The 21,254-nt window shown below is 46.6% G+C and overlaps 1 protein-coding gene across 3 annotated transcripts in view; it reads left to right on the top strand.

Annotated features, from left to right (window-relative positions):
* NFASC (neurofascin) overlaps positions 1-21,254 on the top strand; it is a 163,700-nt gene that overhangs the window by 68,239 nt on the left and 74,207 nt on the right. For 2 of the 3 annotated variants that reach the window (XM_012657836.1, XM_012657835.1), the window contains exon 2: positions 7,153-7,260. In XM_012657836.1, coding sequence (XP_012513290.1) covers positions 7,165-7,260 — 96 coding nt within the window. In that variant the 5' untranslated portion in view covers positions 7,153-7,164. Of the gene's footprint in view, positions 1-7,152; positions 7,261-21,254 lie in introns of those variants that run through there. The other variant, XM_012657834.1, reaches the window with a different exon arrangement.

Raw genomic sequence — 21,254 nt, 5'->3', positions numbered from 1 at the left:
TGGTCTAATTTTGATGCAAGTGCTTACATCTGTTTTGAACTTTCCAGAGAGACCTGCCCAAATTCCTTGTGTTTAGAGAACCTCTTTCTCCTCTTGCTCATGGCTTCAGAAGGGAAGTCCAATCATCTTGAAATAATAGTGTCCTGTTTTAGCTAAATGTTTTGACACATTTGGAATGTGAGGTCCGCTTAGTAAAACAAGTTATCAAGGAAGGTTAACGAATCTCCTTTCTTGGAAATGTCATTATTGAGCACTGATAATGCTCTTAGCATCGGGCAATTTATTCTAAAGAGAATTAGCTTTAAATATACATGGGAACATGTTATAGTTTTTAGAATCTACAATTCATGCTAGCCCATAATGAGAATGTATTTTTAAGATTTTTCATCTAGTTTGTATTACTTTACGTGGTGGCAGATTTTTCTTCCTAATTCGTTTTTTGTTTCGTTTTGTTATAATAGACAGGGTCTTGCTCTGTTACCCAGGCTGGAGTGCAGCAGCGTGATCATAGCTCACTGTAACCTCAAACTCCTGGGCTCAAGCAACCCTCCCACCTCAGCCTCACAAGTAGCTGGGACTACAGGTGTGCGTCACTATACCCAGCCTGTTAAGGATTTTGTTTCTATATTCATGAGAGACAATATTGGTCTATAGTTTTCTTCTTCTTTTGTTTCATCTTCTTTTTTAAATTTTGGACTATCTTTGTCTGGTTTTGGTATCAGGGTAATACTACCTTCATATAATGAATTGGAAAGTGTTCCTCCTCTTCTATAAAAGAGATTTTATAGAATTGGTGTTAATTCTTCTTTAGTAGTTTGGTAGAATTCTCCAGTGAAACCATCTGGGCCTAAAGATTTCCTTTTTTGGGAGTTTTAAAATTATGAATTTAATTCCTCTTAATAATTATAAAGCAATTCAAATTATCTATTACATATTGGAATTGTAGTAGTTTGTGTTTTTTGAGAACTTGGGCCATTTTACCTGTTTTAAAATTTATGTGTTTAGAGTTGTTCATAGTATTTCCTTATTACGCTTTTGTTATTTACAGGTCTGTGGCAGCAGCCTCTTTTCATTCCTGATATTGACAATTATGTCATATCTCTTTTTTTCTATTTCAGTTTTGCTAGAGGTTGTATTAGTCTTTTCAAAGAACCAACTTGTTGTTTCATTGATTTTTCTCTGTCATGTTTGTTCTCTATTTTATTGATTTCTGCTCTTTATTATTTCTTTCCTTCTACTTGCTTTTAGTTTATCTTGCCCCTCTTTTTCTAGTTTCTTGAGATGGGACCTTGTATTTTGAGGCTTTTCCTATTTTCTAATGTATGGATTTAGTGCCGTAAATTTCCCTCTGAGCAGTGTTTTAGCTGTGTCCCTCAGATTTTTTTTTTTTTTTTTGAGACAGTGTCTCACTCTGTTGCCCGGGCTAGAGTGAGTGCCGTGGCATTAGCCTAGCTCACAGCAACCTCAAACTCCTGGGCTCAAGCGATGCTACTGCCTCAGCCTCCCGAGTAGCTGGGACTACAGGCATGCGCCACCGTGCCCGGCTAATTTTTTCTATTTATTTTTAGTTGTCCGATTAATTTCTTTGTATTTTTAGTAGAAACGGGGTCTCGCTCTTGCTCAGGCTGGTTTGGAACTCCTGAGCTCAAACAATCCACCCGCCTTGGCCTCCCAGAGTGCTAGGATTACAGGCGTGAGCCACCGCGCCCGGCCTATGTCCCTCAGATTTTGATATGTTGTATTTTCATTTTCATTCAGTTCAGCATACATTTTTTATTTCCCTTGAAACTTTCTCTTTGAATCATGGATTATTTAGAAAAATAACATTCAGTATAGTGGGATTCAAAATTAATATGCAACAATCATTTAAAGTAGCTTAAAGATCAAATGCACAGTAATAAATATAACAAACATGTGCATAATCTATATGAGAAAACTTTAAAATGTAATTGAAAGATTCCAAAGAGAATTTGAATGAAAATATCTGTCGTATTCTTAAATAGGGAGATTTAACATCATAAATATGTCAATTCTAAGTTAATTTGTAATTTTAGTATGACTCCAACGTACTATTGGATTTTCTTTAAAGGACTAGAAAATCTGCTTCTGGAGTTCATGTGGAAAAATACACAAGCAAGAATAAACAGGAAAATTCTTAAACAGAATACAAAATCGATTATAAAACTACAGTAATTAAAATGATTTGGCACCAGCACGTGAAGGGAGAAACAGATGGGTGAAAGTCCAGAAATAGACCCAAACACATAGGAGAATTTAGTGCCGTATATGATAAAGATGACATTTCAAACTAGAGAGTAAAAGGTGAATTCTTCAATAAATGGTGTTGGGGCCAGGTGCGGTGGTAGCTCACGCCTGTAATCCTAGCACTCTGGGAGACTGAGATGAGAGGATTGCCTGAGCTTAGGAGTTTGAGACCAGCCTGAGCAAGAGCGAGACCCTGTCTCTACAAAAAAAAGAAAAATTAGCCAGGTGCCATGGCGTGTACCTGCAGTCCCAGCTACGTGGGAGGCTGAGGCAGGAGGATCGCTGAGCCCAGGAGTCTGAGGTTGCTGGGTGCTATGATGATGCCACAGCACTCTACCCGGGACGACAGAGCAAGACTCTGTCTAAAAAAAAAAAAAAATGGTGTTGGGATCATCACCATCTTATATATAGTTAGATTCCTTCCTCACATGATTTCAAAATAAGTTCCAGATGGATAAAAGATTGAAACATAAATTAAACCATAGAAATGCTAAAAAAAACCCCATGGAAACATAAAAATAATCCTGAAAGAAAAAGGCCTAAGTATGACACAAAATACAATGATAAAAGAAAAGATCCATTCAACTTCAAAAAGACATTTTCTGCATAGCAAAAACACCATAAATAAAATCAGGATAAAAATAATGATATGGATGGTTTGCAGCTTCTCTTACAGATAAAGAGCTACCTTCCCTAATGAAGAAAGAGTTCCTTCAAACTGATGAGAATAAACCAACTACCCAGTAGAGAAATGGGCAAAGAATAGGAATAATTTCAAAGACAATGAAAATGCTCAACCTCACAAAAGAGATACCAGTTTCTGTGCATCAGATTGTCAGAGATCAGAAAGACTAATAACATAACATGTTGAAGAAGGAATGGGAAACAGGAACTCTCATGCGTTCTGGTGGGAGTATAAATTGTCACTTCGTTCATGGAGAGCAATTTGGCCACATTCTCTTTGACCTAGAAATTCCGCATCCAAGAATTTATTCTAAAAATAGTCTTGCAAATGCAATAAATCACATTTACCCGAAGACATGCATTGCAGCATTTGCATGTGAAATGATTACAAACAACCTAAATGTCTGTCAGTAGAGGATTAAGTAAATCAATTATGATACATTTATGCAGTAGAATACCGTGCAACTGTTAAAATAGCAAGGCAGTTGTACATGAACTAATATAGAAAAATATCTAAGATATTTGTTAATGGCAAAAAGCAAGGTAGGAGAAAATATGTATAGTATGCTATAATTTTTGAAAAAAATTATGTATCTCTGTATGTATAGCCTGTCTCTGGGAGGATACACAAGAAACTGCTAACAGCGATTGGCCAGAGCCAGGGACTGAGTGGAACGTGGGGAGCTGGGGGACAGGGTTGGGAAGATTTACTTATAAATATACTTGTACTGTGTACTCTTTTGTATCCTTGGAGGTGCATATCATATGAAGGAATTAGCTATTCAAAAAGCAAGTAAAATAATTTTTTTAAAATGTTTAAGGATCCTGAGAGAGAGGGACAGAGAGACTAAGACAGAAAGATGTTTGTTCTCTGAGAACAGACTAAATATTCAGGGAGAGGAGCCACATGAACCGGGAGTCAGGAGAACGCTGATTTTATGTTTCTTCAGAAATATGCACTTGCAGAATTCCAAGGTGAGAAAGTGTTAGAAATCGCCCAGACCCACTTTTATTCTGTAGCAGCGGGAAGGACAATCTGAGAATAAACATTTGCTGAGAAGAGATCTGTAAAGAATCCTCAGGCAAATGTTAAGCTAATAAGGCTGAGAGAGAGAGAGAGAGAGAGAGAGGTGTTGGAACTGGTTAGCAATCCCAGACACTCCTTCCTGTCCGTGGTCTGACACTCTTGGTCCTCCCTCTTGGTGCTGGGAGCATTTGCCCCACCTCCTATGCCCCCTTCTGGCCCAGACGTCATTCAGAGGAGGCCAGCAGGTGTCTGCTGCCTGGACGCTTTGTCTGGCCACCTGGCATCTGGAGGCAGTGCCCGAGCGCCCGGCAAACCGGCCACGAGCTCCACCCTTCCGCGACCCAGAGCCGCTCTTCCTGCAGCCTCAGGATATCAGGTGTCTTCTTGGTCCCTCTTCTTCCCCAGAGTGTCATATGTCCTTCCTGGAACCTTCCTATCCCTGAGTCAGATGGAGAGTCTATTTCCTGGATTCTAAGTTTCACTTCTCATTTAACCCTGAAGTCCCGTGATGACAAAAGCATCGGTGGCAATGGTCGTCTCACTCGTCCGTAAGGATTCTGTCTGTCTGTATATCTGTCCATCTAACTTCAAATCACAGCCCTCATTTGATCCTCACAGCAATCCTATGGGGCAGATCTGATCTCCAGTTTTCAACTGGCAGGAAAATTTCTTTACAAAGGTTTATTTTCCAAGTACTTTCCTATACATCTTGTCGCTGCAGCCCCCTGATGCCCTCATGGAGGTCAGGAAAGTTTTATTAACCCAGATATACAAGTGAGGCTATTGAAGAGGCAGCTACGGAGTAGTGGGCCTTTGGGATATGTGGGTTCGAATCCTGACTCAGTGGATTCTTTTGTTTTTTTTTTTTTTCTCCTAAGGAGAGAGTCTAGCTTGTCACTCAGGCTGGAGTGCAGTGGCATCGTTATAGCTCACTGCAGCCTCGAGCTCCTGGGCTCAAGTGATCCTTCCACCTTAGCCTCCAGAGTAGCTGTGACTATAGGCACATGTCACCACACCTGGCTTATTGTTTTTCTTTCTTTTTTTTTTTTTTTTTAGAGATAGGGTCTTACTATGTTATCCAGGCTGGTTTCAAGCAGTCCTCCCACTTTGTCCTCCCAAAGTGCTGGGATTACAGGTGTGAGCCACTGTGCCTATTCTCAACGGATTCTTTACATCTGTTTCCTCAAGTGTAAAACGGGGATAATAATATCTGTATCATCTATTATATTGCATTGTTGTTAGGATTAAATGACTAAGGTCCAACAAAACACAGTTGTTATACATTATATACTATACTATATTATACATTTGTTATATGCCAATCTGTTATAATTATTATGGTTATTATCCGTATCGATGTTCAACTTGACCAGGGAAGCCCTATTCTGGTTGGCTTCTGGGTCCTTTTGGCATGACTCTAGTAGTCTTTGACACTGTATTTTTGGTATGATGAGATATTCTAGGCTCATTTCGTACATTTGCTGCATCATGTTTGGAATCAGTCATTTCTGCAAGGAAGACTGACTCCTCTGGAGGGGATGACGTTTAGAGTTCATAATCTGATTGCTAGGGGTGCTCATTCCTACTAGGATGTCGCTGTTTCTAGGCCTGATGGTGAACAGAGCTAGGAAATGTTCGTGCGCGCGCGCGCGCGCGTGTGTGTGTGTGTGTGTGTGTAAGACAAAACATACGGAATTTGTACTGATACTCCAGTTCACTGTCAGGACTATAGAATTTTTGCCTAATCTCATTAATCTTACATTTGCATCTCCTATTAACCAGAAAATCTTGTTTTTCAGGGACATCAATACTGTTACGCATTTGATTTATCCCATAATGAACATACAAAAGTCTGACAATAATAATAATAATAATAAAGTACCATCAATAATATTCTTGAAAATAGGATTTCTTGGAGGGGATGGGACAATTCTTTTTATACTTAGGGTACATCCGTCTAAAAATATACAGTCAAATTATTGTGTTTTCATTTCTCTCTGTGTAGTATGCCAACCAGCTGGACTAATAGGTTCATGTGTTTCATTTTATTTTCATTTTTAGAGACTTTTAAAATTTTTAGTTATTTTGTAATTAGGTCAAATATTTACATATTCCACAGGAAATCCACACACGAAGGTCTATGCAAAGTCCAGCTTCTATCCCTGTCCCCTGGACCTCATTCTTCTCTCTCCCTACAGATGTAAATATATTTTATGCTTTATCCTTTTATTGTCTTTTTAAAAATATAAGCAATTGCATATATGTTTTTGCATTCCTCTCCTTTTTCTTAAATAAATGGAAGTGTATTAAACACTTTTTTTTATCACATACATGTTTTTCACTTAATAAGAATCTTGGAGATCACAACATAGGCATATAGGATACATTTTGAATAGATTCCTAGGACTAGGATTTTGGGGTCAAAGTGTAATGCATACTGATTTTGATAGATATTGCCACATTCTCCTTTACAAGGGTGGATTTTACCATTTTCTGCAGGCATATTTTAATGTTAGATAATTAAACAAGATAGTATCTCTACTGAGAAAGGTTAAGTGATTGCTCAGAAGAACTGGACTTGAACCTCTGAAATATTAACTAGGGGCCCAGTGGTCTGACCCACTCTACCATACCCTCTCCCCATTTTACAGATGAAGAAATTGAGACACAAATAGGGAAGTGACCCACCCTAAATGACATAACAAACTAGAACTTAAAATCCACATCTCCCGACCCTAAAATTGGATCTCCTTTCAGTATGTTATGAATTTACTTACGGTGAACTTGCTTCGCTTAACTGTAAATAGGGAAGAAAAACATAGCAGTTCTAGGAAGCTAAAAAATTAACAAGATAATTAGGGGTAAATTCCAAGATATGGCTTAACTTCTTTAGGCGAATAGGGAATCAGCCATTAGACTGTGCTGTCAGGGCACTAAAATGATCTTATGGATGAGGGAGACAGTCACCCTTGCAGGAGAAGAAGCTGTCCCATTTCTTGCAGAGTGCTTTGAACTTCTTTGAACAAAGATGCTGTTATGTTATGCAAAACTTTACAAATGAATTTAGACAAAGATGTAATTTTCCCAGTGAATGAACAAGCTGTAAGCCACAAAGCCTTTTTTTTTTTTCCCCTAGGGTAACCCTGGGGTTCTCCTTTGTGCTTGCTTTGAGACAGGTTGATTGACTTATGTGCAATTTGGGAGGCTGGAGTTTTCCTTCCCTCTGCAGACTGGGACGGAGCTGCCTCCGGTGTTGCGGGAGGAGGCTGAATGAGGCAGAGAAGGTGAGTGGAGCTTGGGCCTGGGGCACAAGTGGAAGGAGGGGGGACTCTTGCCTCCTGCCTCTTTTCTTTCTTCACTTGACCCCGGGGATCTTCTGAGGGGCGTCTCCTTTCTTCTCCCCAGAGATAGAAGCCCAGAGTCGGCCACAGAGCAGTGTCCAAGGCCCTCCTGGCAAGGGGGCTGGCGTGGAAGGCATTTGTGCCGTCTTCCCCAGCAGGTGTGGTCAACCAGCATTAGCGTTGACATTGTCCCAACTGACCACCTCAACTGAAAAACTGGGAAACAGCTTTGTTTGTGGCCCACATCCCCCCTTAGCCTGGGCTTCCACAACCTGGGAGCCTCCTGAGTGACAGCCCTGGCATATGGGGGGCAGTCCGAGGACCCTCCTCTGGGCGGGGCATTGGGCCCTGGCAGATGGACAGCTCTCCGGGGCACAGTAAGCGGCCGGGGCCCACGGCCCTGAAGCCACACCCCACGTCCGGGGTCTGCATTGTTCCATTCTGAGTTAGAGTTTCCTGCTGCTCCCAGCAGCTCTTGTTTCACTCTTAGGCCAGGGCGGCAAGGGAGGACACGCAAAAACTGCGGGCCACGATTTTAGCAGAGCGGTAATTGGCAGTGGATGGCAGGCTGGCCTCCTGGAGGCTACTGGGCTGGGCGAGTCTGACCTGGAGACCTGAGCAGGGAAATTCTTTGTGTTTGGGCGTCTCTGCCTCATTGCATCTCTCTGTCCTCGTAGAAGGAGTTGGGGTGGGGCCTGGGGGAGGTGGGGAGGGGTTCGAAAGCTGAAAGGTAGAAGCGGAGCAGGCTGATGCCACGCACATGGGATCCGGACAAATCTGACGGACATCCAGCCCCACTGGCTTTGTGACCTTCGGAAAGTTTCCTAACTGCTCTAGGCCTCAGTTTCCTGGTTTATACAGTGGGGATAATTCTGAACATTTTTTGTAAAGATTAAATTAAAAAGTAAACATATAAAGAGCCCTGCATGGTTCCTGGCCTACAGTAGGTGTTCAGCGAATGAAGGTTATTATTAATTTCTTATATCAACAGCAGTTCGATATACTTGTTTTTCATCAAGGCAGTTTCTACGTGGGCCCTTTTAGGGCTACTGCTTACCTCTGAGCAGTGTCAGGTTTCAGGGACCACCTGGCAAACTCATCTGACCGCAGGGCTTTCTCACCCCGTCATTGTTACTAAACACTGAACTTGAACTTACTGACCGGTCGTGGGGGGGGAGCACACCATTCCTTTGTGTCACTGTATGTGGAGGACTGTGATCACAAAAGTGGTATACTAGTTTATTTAAGTGGGCACATAATATATGTAAAGCTGCGTGGGAACAGATGCCCAGCCTCGTGACAGAATCAGGGAGTTTGTCCAGCTTTGTGTCACCACGTCCGCTCTCTTGGCACTTTTTCAGGCATCCTCCCTGCTCTGTATTCCTGTCCCCCCAGAGTCCCTCCCCGGCCCTCCCTGGGCACAGACATTCAGAGTAGCCCGGCCCGATATCCCCACTTAAGGAACCCGGCAGCTGCCTGATGATGCCAGCGTCACCACCCAGCAGCAGATCTGGCTGGCAGTGGAGTCGTGCCCTGCCGCATCCTGCCTGAGCAAACTCCTAGCTCGCACTTCTGGATACTTCCGGTCTAGTCAGTGATCTCGAATTCTGGTTCAGAGCTTTTTCCTTTTCATAATGTGTCCACTTACATTAATCGTGTTATTGGACTCTCACCACCATTCTGTGATATGAGCAAAGCTGGGTCATCACGCCCATTTGATTGACGCCTAAACTGAGGCTCCAAGGAGCAGTCTCCCCCAAGGGTCACAAAACTAATTTGTAAAAGAGTCCCTAAGAGAACTCTGATGCCCTGAATAGTGGGCTGTTTTTCTTGCCATGACCTCCCACTGCCTCCTCCAGGCTGAAGCACCCGCAAATCATGAAGGGGGAACCCCTATCAGAGGTCGTCCAGACACACAGGGCAACCTGGAAAAAGAAGGAGTGCAGGAGGGACGCTGGCAGGGACGCATGGCTACTGAGGGAAAATAAGCTCTGAGAGAAGGGAGCCGATCCGGTGTCTTTAGATGGCAATAACTGTCGTCATGATGGCGATCAGCATGGAGTACTCCCCACGCTCCAGGCACTGTGCTCCTCCTCACAGCGGCCCTGTGACGTTGGCCCATTGCTACCCACGTTTGCCTGGTGACAGAAGGGAAGTCCACTAAGGTTAGGGCACTTGCTCAAAGCCCCCCGGCTAAGAAAGTGCCAGGGCCTGGATCCGAATCTCACAGTGCAGCTCTGAGACCTGCACGGTTGGCCATTTGGGTTTGGGGCTGCAGTGTGTTTTCAGGGTGGCCTTTCACTGGAAACACTGCGTAGCTGTTTCTGAGCAAGCGTCCCACCACGTTCCGGATGTGGATGTGGTTTTGCAGCTCCAGCTCGGAAGCCTCCTAAGAAGCAAGCGCCCTGCTTCTCTGTCCCGCTCCCTCTGCTCTTCTCCCTCTGTTCCCAGGCCACTGCCATCTGGAGCTGCGTCTGCTCCGGAGCCCACACTACTCCTCCCGCCCCAGCGTGTGGCACCTTCCTGCACCCTTCCCCTCCACCCCCACCCCCAGTGCTCCTTGTCAGCTCGGGTCACTGGGAGCACACTCCGGCCCTCTGATGCAAGGCAGAGAAGCCACACGGCTTCCCCAGGCCTTGAATTTCCCCGGTGGATCCATGTGGTTTATTGCACTCAGACTCCGAAGCCCCTCTGCCCGTCAGTGAGAAGCTGGGCCTCCCCTCTCCAGAAACATTGCAGCAGGCCACCTCAGACAATGTGGGCTCAAGACACAAGCTATGAATTGATGGGGTGGGGCTGTGGAGCTTCCTTAGGAACTGTCTGTTTTGCTCCCCACTCCCTGCCCCTGGGGCAGCCCCCACGCTTAGCCCCCTTTTCCTGAGGGCACTAAGACCTGTAAGGTAGGTGGGGGGACCTGGGTGGCAGCAGTGAAAGCCACGCCCCTTCATAGCTTTTGCAGTCCACCTGCTTTCTGCCGAAGTGATGCCATCGTGTCTAGACCCCTCTCAGCCTTTCCTGCTGCCCTCAGCCCACCTTGCCAATAAAGCTTTCCTCCATACCACTGAAGCCAACAGTCTTTGGCACTTATAGCTGCCAGCACTTTGCAACCAGACTCCTAGACAAGTGGGGCATCTTATAACTTAGGAAAAACCTCATTCTCTGTGCCTCCCCCTTTCTGCTCCCACCTCCCCTCCTCCAGGCCTCATGTATTTTCACGTCTCCTCCAGCCTGTGGAAGCCTGCCGGGGTAGCAGTTGGATCCAGACTGATGTCTGTGTTGGATGTAAATGCAGAAGGCTGAAGGGAGGGAGGGAAGGAACAGATGCTGCTCCCTCCTGCTGTCTTAGTCCTTTCCTCCCTCTGCCTTGCTTATCACGTCAGACAGGAATTTTTAAAATGCAACTGGGGATGCGCTATCCTCGGAATATCAGCAGCTAAACCAATATTGACAGCTGAATGGGTGTCACTTGGGAAGAACTGACCCAGTTCTCTCTCTGGGGTTGAGTCCAGCTGTCTCGTTGACGTCATAGGTCATAGGTGATAGGTCATGGGGCATTGGTGGAAGAAGCTGGTATGGAATGTTTTGATGAAGGACACCATGGCAGAGACAGGAGAGAGGGGAGCCCAGAGGGACTTTGGTCTGGGATCTCCCAGGAACCTCCGTTTCTCTCTGGTCCAAAGTAGACAATGCCATGCAAATAACCGTGTGTTGACTGTGAGAGTAAACACAGAGACAAGGTACGGCCGTCTGCACGGGCATCACCTACTCTGTAGGTCTACAAAGTGGATTTGAAAGCCCAGCTCGTCCAAAGCCACGCGGCAAAGCCGCGCACCAGCTTAACGTGGGGGAAAGGAGAAAGGACCGGTGGTTTTTGAGTGCCAAGTATGTGCCAGGCCTTGGGTTAGAGGCTATACGTACGTACATTAGCTCATTAATTCATTTAGTAATTGTCACAGCAACCTTGATAAGTAAGTGTATTTATCCCATTCTTAAAGACAAGAAAACACGCTGTAAGAGAGAATAAACAAACTGCAGAGAGCACAAACAAACTGCAGAGAGCACTTCGCGGGTAAATGGCTGGGCAGGACTGGAACTCAGATGGGTGTGGCTCTAAGTCCACGCCCTTCCATCTGCCAGCAGGGTTTTACGTCACTCCCTCCTGAAGCTAAACCTCTGAATCCGTGTCCTGTGTGTTTCCCCTGGTTTCCTAGGTAGTTGGCCGTTCACCACCATTTATTAAGCCCAGTCCTGTTCTGCTTTGAGCCGACCCTCCTTCTGCACAGGGCCTGGGAAAAAGTAGAAGACTCTTCCCTTGTCCTTGAGAAGCTCATACTCTGGTTACCGGGCTGAAGGCCACCTCTCTTTCCCCCACCCCAGTTTCACCTGGAGTCTCACCCCTCTTTTTTTCTCTGTTTGAGCTTAGTCTGTGGTTTTCAAATGGCTTTGGAACCATGCATGGTCTGTCGAAACTAAGTTGGAATCCGCCCAATAGAGGGCACAATAAGCAGCTTGATAAGAGTGATGTCGCCATAAAAAAAAGGTGAATTAATACCCTTTGCAACAATCTGGATGGAGCGGGAGACCATTCTCCTAAGTGAAGTATCTCAAGAATGGGAAAACAAACACCATGTGTACTCACTATTAAATTCATTCACTGGAAATAACCAATGAGCACATATGTGCACAGAGGGAAGTAAAACTCAGTGGAAATCAACGAGGGGGGGGGCCAAGGAGGGGAGGGGCAAAAACTACCTGATGGGTACAAAGGGTGATGTCATGAGCAGATGTGTCCAGACGGTAGGTCTCAGAGGGACAGTGCTTGGGGTGAGGAAGCTGGGGTTTGAAATAAGGTGGGTGGGGGGGTTGCACAGCTACCTTCCTATAGGAAAGCTGCTCACAGACAGGGGTTTCCAGCTGTTCCAGAGCCACCCTCCCTTTGTACAGCATTTTATAGTTTACTGTGGAGACAGAGACGACTAGACAGTTTGTGACTTGCTCTTAGCCCTAGGTCTTTGTTTCTTAATTAATCAATATTCAACGTATTAAAATTATAAATCCTGAAACCTAACTCTTCCTTAAACTTTTAATTTCAGTGGACAAATTTGACAGTTCTTTTCGTAAATCTCATAAATTTTAATAATCACTTGTTTGGTCCCATTAATAAACTTAAGTTAATTTGATTCCTTTGAACATTTGAAACTGTATTTGTAAATTTAATCATTCACTTTCCTTCTTGAAGTATCACAATTTTTTCCCCTAACAAAGTCTTCCAAGTCCTTCTGTAATTCTTTTTTCTTATTAATGGTTTTAAATAACAGCTTTATTGAGATATAATTCGTAGAGTATACAATTTACCTATATAAATTATACAACTCAGTCATTTTTAGTGTATTTTTACTCTGCCCGCAGAGTTGGGCAGCCGTCATCACGGTGAGTTTTAGGACATGCTCATCACCACTTCCAGCGCCCCCAAAACCCGTGCCATTAGCAGTCACTCCCCTTCCCCACCTCCACCCCCAGCCCTAGGCAACCGCTGATCTACTTTCTGTCTCTCCAGATTTGCCTACTCTGGATATTTCACATAAATGGAAGCAAGATGGTTTCAAGGTTCATTGTGTGTAGCTTTCTCCTTTATGGCTGAGTGATTATCCACTCTATGGCTACACTGCCTTTTGTCTGTCCACTCATCTGCCAGAATTACGGGGTGCTATCTGCCAGAATTACGGGGTGCTATGGTAACCCTTCGAGGAGCTCTAGGTCTTCTAATTCCAAGGCCCCCTTTCTGGCCTTCTACCTTCAACTTCCATCTTCCCTCCCGCCCGGGTCCCTCTTTCTTACTCTTCCCAAATCTTGGGCCCCCACCCTCGGGGACCTGTCACACAGGATTATTATCACCTCCCCTTCCAGCCTTCTCTGAGCACTCGTCTTCCCCGACGGCCCTGGGGAGACAGCTGCTGCCTGACACCCTGATACCGGTGCCTTCTCCACCCACGTGGGGAGGGGGTTGGGAACTTCACAAGCCTCTCTCCAGCTGTGAAGAAAGATGTGCGTCTAATTGCTGTGAAAACTTTCTCCTCCAGGGGAGAAGAGAGAGCCAAGGCAAGTGAGAAGCCTGGTTCTTGAATTGTAGGGAGGTGGTGGCAGAATTCCTCCTAGACCAGGGAGTGTGTTTCTCGCTCTTCCCTTCAGGCGGCCTTCCCCGCGCAGGCTGACCCGGCAGGCTCTTGAACACGTTACTTGTTTCCTTTGCGACCTCCGTTTCCTTTGCGACCTCTGTTAATATGGAAGGAGATTGGTCAGAGCTCAGACAGTCACTAGCAGGGCCAGTGAGTGGGCCCCGAACCATAGCGCGTTAGGCCAGCCGAGCAGGAGGGTCTCTGATGACGCTGGAGAGTCTTTTCCGGCCCACGCATGTTTCCTAGTCCTGCCCTCGAGGACAAAGGAGGAAGCAGTAATGAGGAGAAAATGCACAACCCCAAAGAACCTTAGAAAGATGGTTGGGCTGCAGCATGGGGACATCCTTCCCAGTGTCCCCAGGGACCTCGCCCGTGTGCTGGGGCTGTCAGCAAGGCCAGGCTGTGCGCTGAGGACACCTGTGCACCTTGGGCCCCCTTGCTGTGCCAGGCTGGGATGTGCCGAGCTCCAGTTGGCCTTGGGTCAAAGAGACAGCATGAGGCAGCGCCCCTCTCCCTCCTTATAGAGGGATATACCTACAATGCAAAGATGTGCATTGCAACGTTGTTGTAATGGGGGAAAAAAGAGAGAAAAGGACCTAAATGTCCTTAACAAGCAGGAGGTTAAAGGTTTGTGGTAGACCCACAGTGTAGTTACGACGAAGAGCACAGGGGTCTCTGTGTCCACGCTGTATGGCTTGATAGCCCAGCCAGTAACAGCCTGGCAGTGATCCGCGGGCACCGCCCGCCCTACGAGTGGCTGCACTTCACTGGTGGGGCTCTGGTCCCGCTGGTGGCTTATGAATAACACAGTGCCCTGTAAAGAGCCTTCTGCCCCTAGAGAGCCTGGTGTGAACGCTGGATTTTACTACATCGTCAAGTTGGTCACCTGGAGGAAGGGGTCTCTTCCCCCTTCTTCTTTCCCATCCCTTCCTGCTCCCCTGACTTAATAAGTAGCCAAGTAGTTCAGGTTTCAACCTATACATTAGTTCTGGGTGTTGAGCAGGAAGCAGCTGTTTTTCAGCCCGTTTCCTAATCCCAAGCCCAGGTGTTCCTCTCCACCCCCTCCCCAGGAGGGAGTCAGGACCACCTGATACCATTTCCCTGCCTCCGAGACCTCTGTGAACTCAGCCGAGGCAGGAGAGGAGGGTGCGCAGCCGCTGAGCGCTGTCAGTGGTTAAACACAGCCCCCCTCTCCTCCCAGAGCTCTCCCCCCGACAATGAAAGGGAGCCACGCATGAAACACAGCCACCGAGCAGATGGAGACCACCCCCTCCAGCCCTGAGAAGGGAGGGGGAAGGGGGAGTCGAATCCCATACACAGGCTGCCTTGGCTATTTGGAAATCCTAGGTGATGACTGGTTGTCCCACAGGCGAGGAAGCTGGGTCTGTCCCCCGGTGTGGGGAGAGCAGGGGTCCTGAAGCAGGCTGGTGAGTGCTTCTCCTACCCACCCCCCCAAATCCACGTGCCCGTAGAGCTGGGTGGAGTTACTGCCCCTCCAGGAAGGGGCGGGGGGAGGATCGCGTGAGCAGACTGGCTTTCTTAGAAGGTGCTGAGACGTGGGTCATTTTGTCTGGGTTAACGAGGGAGAGAGGGTGCGATACAGCTCTGTGGCCAGGGCCCTCTGAGGAGTGGGAGCCGCGAGTTCCTCCCTGCTGCCTTCCCTGCGCATCCTGTCTTCTTGCAAGGACCCCTCTGTCTTCCTCCTCCTTGCCTTGTGTTCTGTCTCCTTGGGGCAGGCCGGTGATCATCGGTGGCTGATGTCCTGAGTTTCCTAGGAGACTCACCGCCCTGGCCTCAGATGCCTGTGACCTGTAAGGGACAGAGTGCTTGGGTCGCCATCCGTTGCATTGTTTCTAGCTTGGCATGAGAGGTGGAGGGGGGTGGCAATGGGGGTCGGAGGGCAGGAGGGGGACCGGGCCCTCCACAGTGTCCAGGTCATCCCTCTGCTGGAGGCAGACCCCAGCACCCAGCGCAGCTAAGCCGGAGCCTCAGGGCGAGGTGGGCGGGCTGGCAGTGGAGGTGATGGCAGTTCTCAGGCTGGTGCCTGGAGCATCTGAGTCCCTAGATTTGGAGAGTCTGTCCGTGGGGTGCAGAAAATAGGGCGGCATTGAGAGTGGCCCTGACCGAGGTCAGACAGAAGGCTCTGAGAGTCAGCGGGGAAAGGATGAGAGAAAGAGTTGAGGGCGTCTGCTGAGCAGGGACAGGATGCCAAGTAGCTATTATTGTTAGGTTATTGCCGTCGGCTTTATTACTCAGGCTTACGCCATAACAACAGATCTATCATATGTTACATGAGCCAGGGATTGATCACACTGATTTGTTGACAGGCTAAGTATCCCCCGTTGATAGGAAGTATCTGACAAGATGGTCGTTCACTCATCCCACAAGTATTTATTGTACTGTCTCGCTACAGAGGGAGACAAGACAAACTTCTGAGCTCAAGAAGTTCAGAGTCTGATGCAGGAGAGGGACGTGGGAACAACTAATCCCGTGAGGCAGGAGGCGCTGGCCACTGGGACAGAGCACGTGGTGTGCTGGATGGCGCAAGGGAAGTGGCCGCCTACTTCCCGTGGGAAAGCAGGGGCCGCGTCGTGGAGGAGTGGCCCGCGGAGGTCTTGGGGTGAAGAAGCGTTTTGCACTGTCGGGAAGGAGGGGCATAGCATTTCTGGTGTCAGCAGGGAGGGAACAGAGATGACACGAGGGGCAGCCTGTGCCGGGAGCCGAGGCCTGGGGCTGGGCTGGGCCACGTGGGCGCAGGTACCAGGAGAAGAGGCGCACGGGGCAGGAGCCGGGTCATACAGGGGCTGGAGTGCTCTGCTGAGAATGTGGATTTTTCCCCTTTGGCTCCTCGACTACTTTTCCTGCCAAGACAGAAGTGATAGAGGCTAGTCGCAGGCAGGACACACACTGGCTCTTTCTCTGGTCTTCAAGAAAAACAAACAGAATATGAATGAGAATGTGGTTATTATAACGGTAACCTGAGCTGCTCTGATCTATCGTTTTGTGTCAACCATTTACAAACATTATTGGTTTGTATTAGGAACAAGCTTACTTGAGAAACTACATCCATGTCCTTAGTTCCAGCTAAGGGGACGGGCCTGCCTGCTCACGTGGAACCTTCCAGCCCAGTGTGGGGTAGATCTGAGCTCTTTTCAGATCTCCGCTGTACCCACATGCAGACCCCTTGTTCTCATGTGCCTCTGTTCCCACCTGTCTCAGCTTCTCTCTCTCATTCCTGAACAGGTTGCTTCCAGGCAGCTACAGTAACAAGCCCTGCTGTGTTTTTTTCTTTTTATTTAATTTCAAAATATTAAGGAGGTACAAATGTTTTTGTTACATGGATACATTGTATAATGCTGAAGGCAGGGCTTTCAGTGTGCCCGTCACCAGGCAGTATTCATTGTACCAGATAGGTAAGTTTTTAACCCTCAGTCCCCTCACATCCCCCCTTCTCGGTTTCCAATGACCTTTACATCTCTTTGCACCTGTGTATACCCATCGTTTAGCTCCCACTTATTAATGAGAACACGTAGTGTTTATTTTTCCATTCCTGAGATATTTCACTTAAGATAATGGTCTCCAGTTCCATTCAAGTTGCTGCGAAAGACATTATTTCATTCCTTTTTATGGCCGAGTAGTACTCCATTGCTATATATATTCCACATTTTCTTTATCTACTCATGAATTGATGGCATTTACATCAATTTTATATATTTGCAGTAATGAATTGTGCTGCAATAAACATTCAAGTGTAGGCATTTTTTGGTGAAATTATTTATTTTCCTTTGGGTAAATACCCGGTAGTGGGATTGCTGGATTCAATGATAGGTCTACTTGTAGTTCTTTGAGGAATCTCCGTACTGTTTTCCATAGGGGTTGTACCTGTTTGCAGTCCTACCAAAAGTTCCTTTTTCTCTGCATCCACACCAGCATCTATTGTTTTTTTAACTTTTTAATAATGACCATTCTGACAGGGGTAAGGTGGTGTCTCATTGTGGTTTAATTTCCCTGATGATTAGTGATGTTGAACATTTTTTCATGTTTGTTGGTCATTTGTCTATCTTCTTTTGAAAAGATTCTCTTTGCGTCTTTTTCCCATTTTTTGATGAAATTGTTTGTTTCATTCTTGTTGATTTGTTTGAGTTCTTTGTAGATTCTGGATATTGGTTCTTTGTCAGATATATAGTTTGCAAGTATTTTCTCTCATTCTGTAGGTTGCCTGTTTCCTTTGTTCATTATTTCCTTTGCCATGCAGAAGCTTTATAATTTAATTAAGTCCCATTTATATTTTTGTTGCTGCATTTGCCTTTGGGGTCTTAATCATAAATTCTTTGCTATGCCTATGTCTAGAAGACTTTTTGCTATGTTTTCTTCTAGAGATTTTATGGTCTCATGCCTTACATGAGTCTTTAATCCATCTTAAATTAATTTTTATATATGGCAAGAGATAGAGGTCCTGTTTCATTCTTCTGCATGTGGCTATCCAATTTTCCCAGCACCATTTGTTGAATAGGGCTTCTTTTCCCCAGTGTATGCCGTTGTCTACCTTGTTGAAGATCAGTAGTTATATGGTTTTATTTCTGGGTTCTCTATTCTGTTCTATTGATCTGTCTCTACTTTTATACCAGTACTATGCTGTTTTGATTACTATAGCCTTGTAGTATGATTTAAAGTCAGGTAATGTGATGCCTCCTGATTTGTACTTTTTGCTTAAGATTGCTTTTGCAATTTGGGCTCTTTGGTTCCAAATGAAGCTTAGGATTATTTTTTCTAGATGTGTGAAATAAAACATTGGTATTTTGATGGGGATTGCATTGAATCTGTAAATCACTTTGGGCAGTATGGACATTTTAACGGTGTTGATTCTACCAATCCATGAGCATGGGATGTTTTTCCATTTGCTTGGGTCATTTACGATTTCTTTCATCAGTGTTTTGTAGTTCTCCTTGTAGAGATCTTCCACTCCTTGGTTAAGTATATTCCTAAGAATTTTATTTTTGTTGTAGCTACTGTAAATGGTATGGGGTCCTTGATTTGACTCTCAGCTTGACAGTTATTGATATATAGAAATGCTACTCATTTGTGTGCATTGATTTTGTAATCTGAAGCTTTGCTGAATTTATTTATCAATTCTAGGAGTCTTTTGGTGGAGTCTTTAGGGTTTTCTAGATTCCATGTAGAGACCCCTCACCCCCACTTCCAGCAGCTCCAGCCTCTCCCCTTGTGGGAGATTATCTCAGGGTCTCTTTCAGAAGAGAGGGACACTTACCTTCCCTATAATTCTCAGCAAAAGTCTTCATGAGCCATGTTGCCCCTCGCTAGGATAGATGCCTATTCCTAAACCTGTTGTGGTGGGAGAGGAGAGGGATGCTAACCGGCTTAAACCAATCAGAGCCCAACCCTGGAATAGGGTGGGATCACCCTGAGCAAAGGTGGAGAGGAAGTCTCCAGAGAAAACTATGGTGCTGTGGTTGGGAGGAGGATAGCATGGGTGCTAGATAAGCATCGGGTAAATGTGCACCAGGCTCTCTGTGTGCTTATGCTGTGCAGGTTGATTAAGACACTGTCTCAGCCTCAAGGAACTCCTGGTGCAGTTGGGGAAGTGGATAATTCACTGACACCGAGGTCTAGCACTCATGACAGTGAACATGTCCCAGAATGCTCTGAGGACACATAGGATGAGGACCTGATCCAGCCTTGGTGCGAAGGGGCGGCGCAGGGAAACCAAGGGAGGCTTCCCAGAGGAGGTGTCACTGGACCTGAGCCTGGAAGATGACAAAGAGTTGGGCGAGAGAAGGAGGGCAGTAAAGGTAGGTGAGGAGAGCAAGGGAAAGATAGCATGGAAGTGAACAAAGACCACCTGAATGAGAATAGGCAGAACTATCTGTTCAGAGCTTGCAACAGCAAGGGGGTCAGCTGCCGTCACATGTGTTCAACAGAGACTGAAGGACAGGGGAGTGGGAAGGCTTTGTCTTAAATAAAAGGAAGTCTTCAGGTGTATCTGGGCTGACACGGGAGGGTGGAGGTGGGCTAACTAGCACAGCAGGAGGCGAGTGGTGGGCAAGCAGAGCTTCATCTGTATTTACAGCCGCTCCCCTAGCCGGCATCACCACCTGAGCTCTGCCTCCGCCCACCCCCGCCCCAGGTCCATGGAAAAATGATCTTCCGTGAAACCGGCCCCTGGTGCCAAGGCTGGGGACTGCTGCTCTAGGCCAGTGCCCACCCCCAGCTCTGCTACATGAATGAATCCCACCAACTGCGGCCCAGAAGCCTGAGGCGTCTTCCGCTCCAGGAGACGAAGAGCTGCCAGCTGAGCCGTGTCTCAGCACTGCCAGTCTTCTCTCCCCGTCACTTCAGATGTGTTGTGACCACCGGGACAGCCTGCCCAGAATGGGGCTGCGGGAATGTGAGGCGCTCCCGATGGCGACAGCTTGCGGGAGCCGTGGGCATCTTGTCTGTCTGCCAGGGACAGCTTGCGGAATCAACACCAGGGGCCCCCAATATGGGGAAAGAAAGCAAACCAGGACCCAGCAAAAGGGGAAAATAGACAAGCAGGCTGCGATTGCGTATGCATGATTATTGTAACTACTTACTGCTCGTGTTGATAACGTCGTGCGTGGAGCCAGAACGCTTCCCTCGTCTCCGCTCAGTGGCAGCAGCCGACATTCATTGAGCCTTGCTAAGTGCTTTATGTAGGAACCGTGTAATATTAATAAATCCTCGCGGCAGCTCTCTAGAGTAGGTGCTAGTCCCCAGTTTTCAGATGACAAGTACAAAGCTCCGAAGGTTCAGTGTTTGCCCAAGGCCCGCGCCTTCTAAGTGGGGAGGGCCTCAAACCCAAGTGGTCTGACTGCACAGCCCATGCTCTCGCCAAACCGGACCAAGCTGCTGTCACGTCCAGCGGTCTTCCCTGGTGGCTGATCAGGACTGGATTCACATATGCCCCATCTCTGACATTTTGAATCGAAATCTCTCACAAGCCTTGCAAATGTAACGGCCTTGAGTTCAGACAGGTTGCCCGTGGATGTGGACCATCCCTATGTAAAATAACAGGTTCGGAGGGTATTCAGATTCTAAAAGGTTCTTAAAAAATCTACAACCCGATTTGGTCCCTGCTAGAAGTTTGAGGGTCCAGGAATCTGCACGCGTAAGTAGTGCCCAGGTGATTCCGAAAAGCATTCAGCTTTCTTCCTGTGTGGGGACATCGTCAGTAACGCACCTGGCCAAATGCCATTCGGATGTTTTACACAATAGTAGCAGGACATTTCATGTTCAGGCGGCTCTGTTCTCCTTCTTTCTGTGTGTGTGTGTGTGCATGTGCATGTGTGTGCGTGTGTTTGCATATGTGTATTGTGTGTGCGTGTGTGCATGTGCGTGTTTGCGTGTGTGTGCATGTGCATGTGTGTTTGCGTATGTGGTGTGCGTGTGTGCATGTGTGCGTGTGTGCATGCGTGTGTGTGTAGGGCATGGGGAGCCTCAGATATACAAGAACCAAATCATGTTCCCCAGTGCATAGTACACCATCCGTCCACACAGGATTTCTCTCTTAGTTGGGTTTATTTTTGTTCTTTTCCTCACTCTCCCCTGACCCCCGCCCCAGCCATAGGGCTCCTCTAATACATTTTATATCCTCACAACCTACCTCTTACCTGTTTGGATAGATATGTTAGTAAAAGGACCCTTCAAGCATGTTCCATTTGTAGTGCGTGTAATTCCCCTGAATGGTGGTGTGGACGGCTGTGTGTGTCAGGTCCCCTTCCC

Source organism: Propithecus coquereli, unplaced genomic scaffold (assembly GCF_000956105.1).
Source record: "Propithecus coquereli isolate 6110/MARCELLA unplaced genomic scaffold, Pcoq_1.0 Scaffold563, whole genome shotgun sequence".
Lineage (NCBI taxonomy): Eukaryota > Metazoa > Chordata > Mammalia > Primates > Indriidae > Propithecus > Propithecus coquereli.
This window is presented reverse-complemented; position numbering and strand designations above follow the sequence as displayed.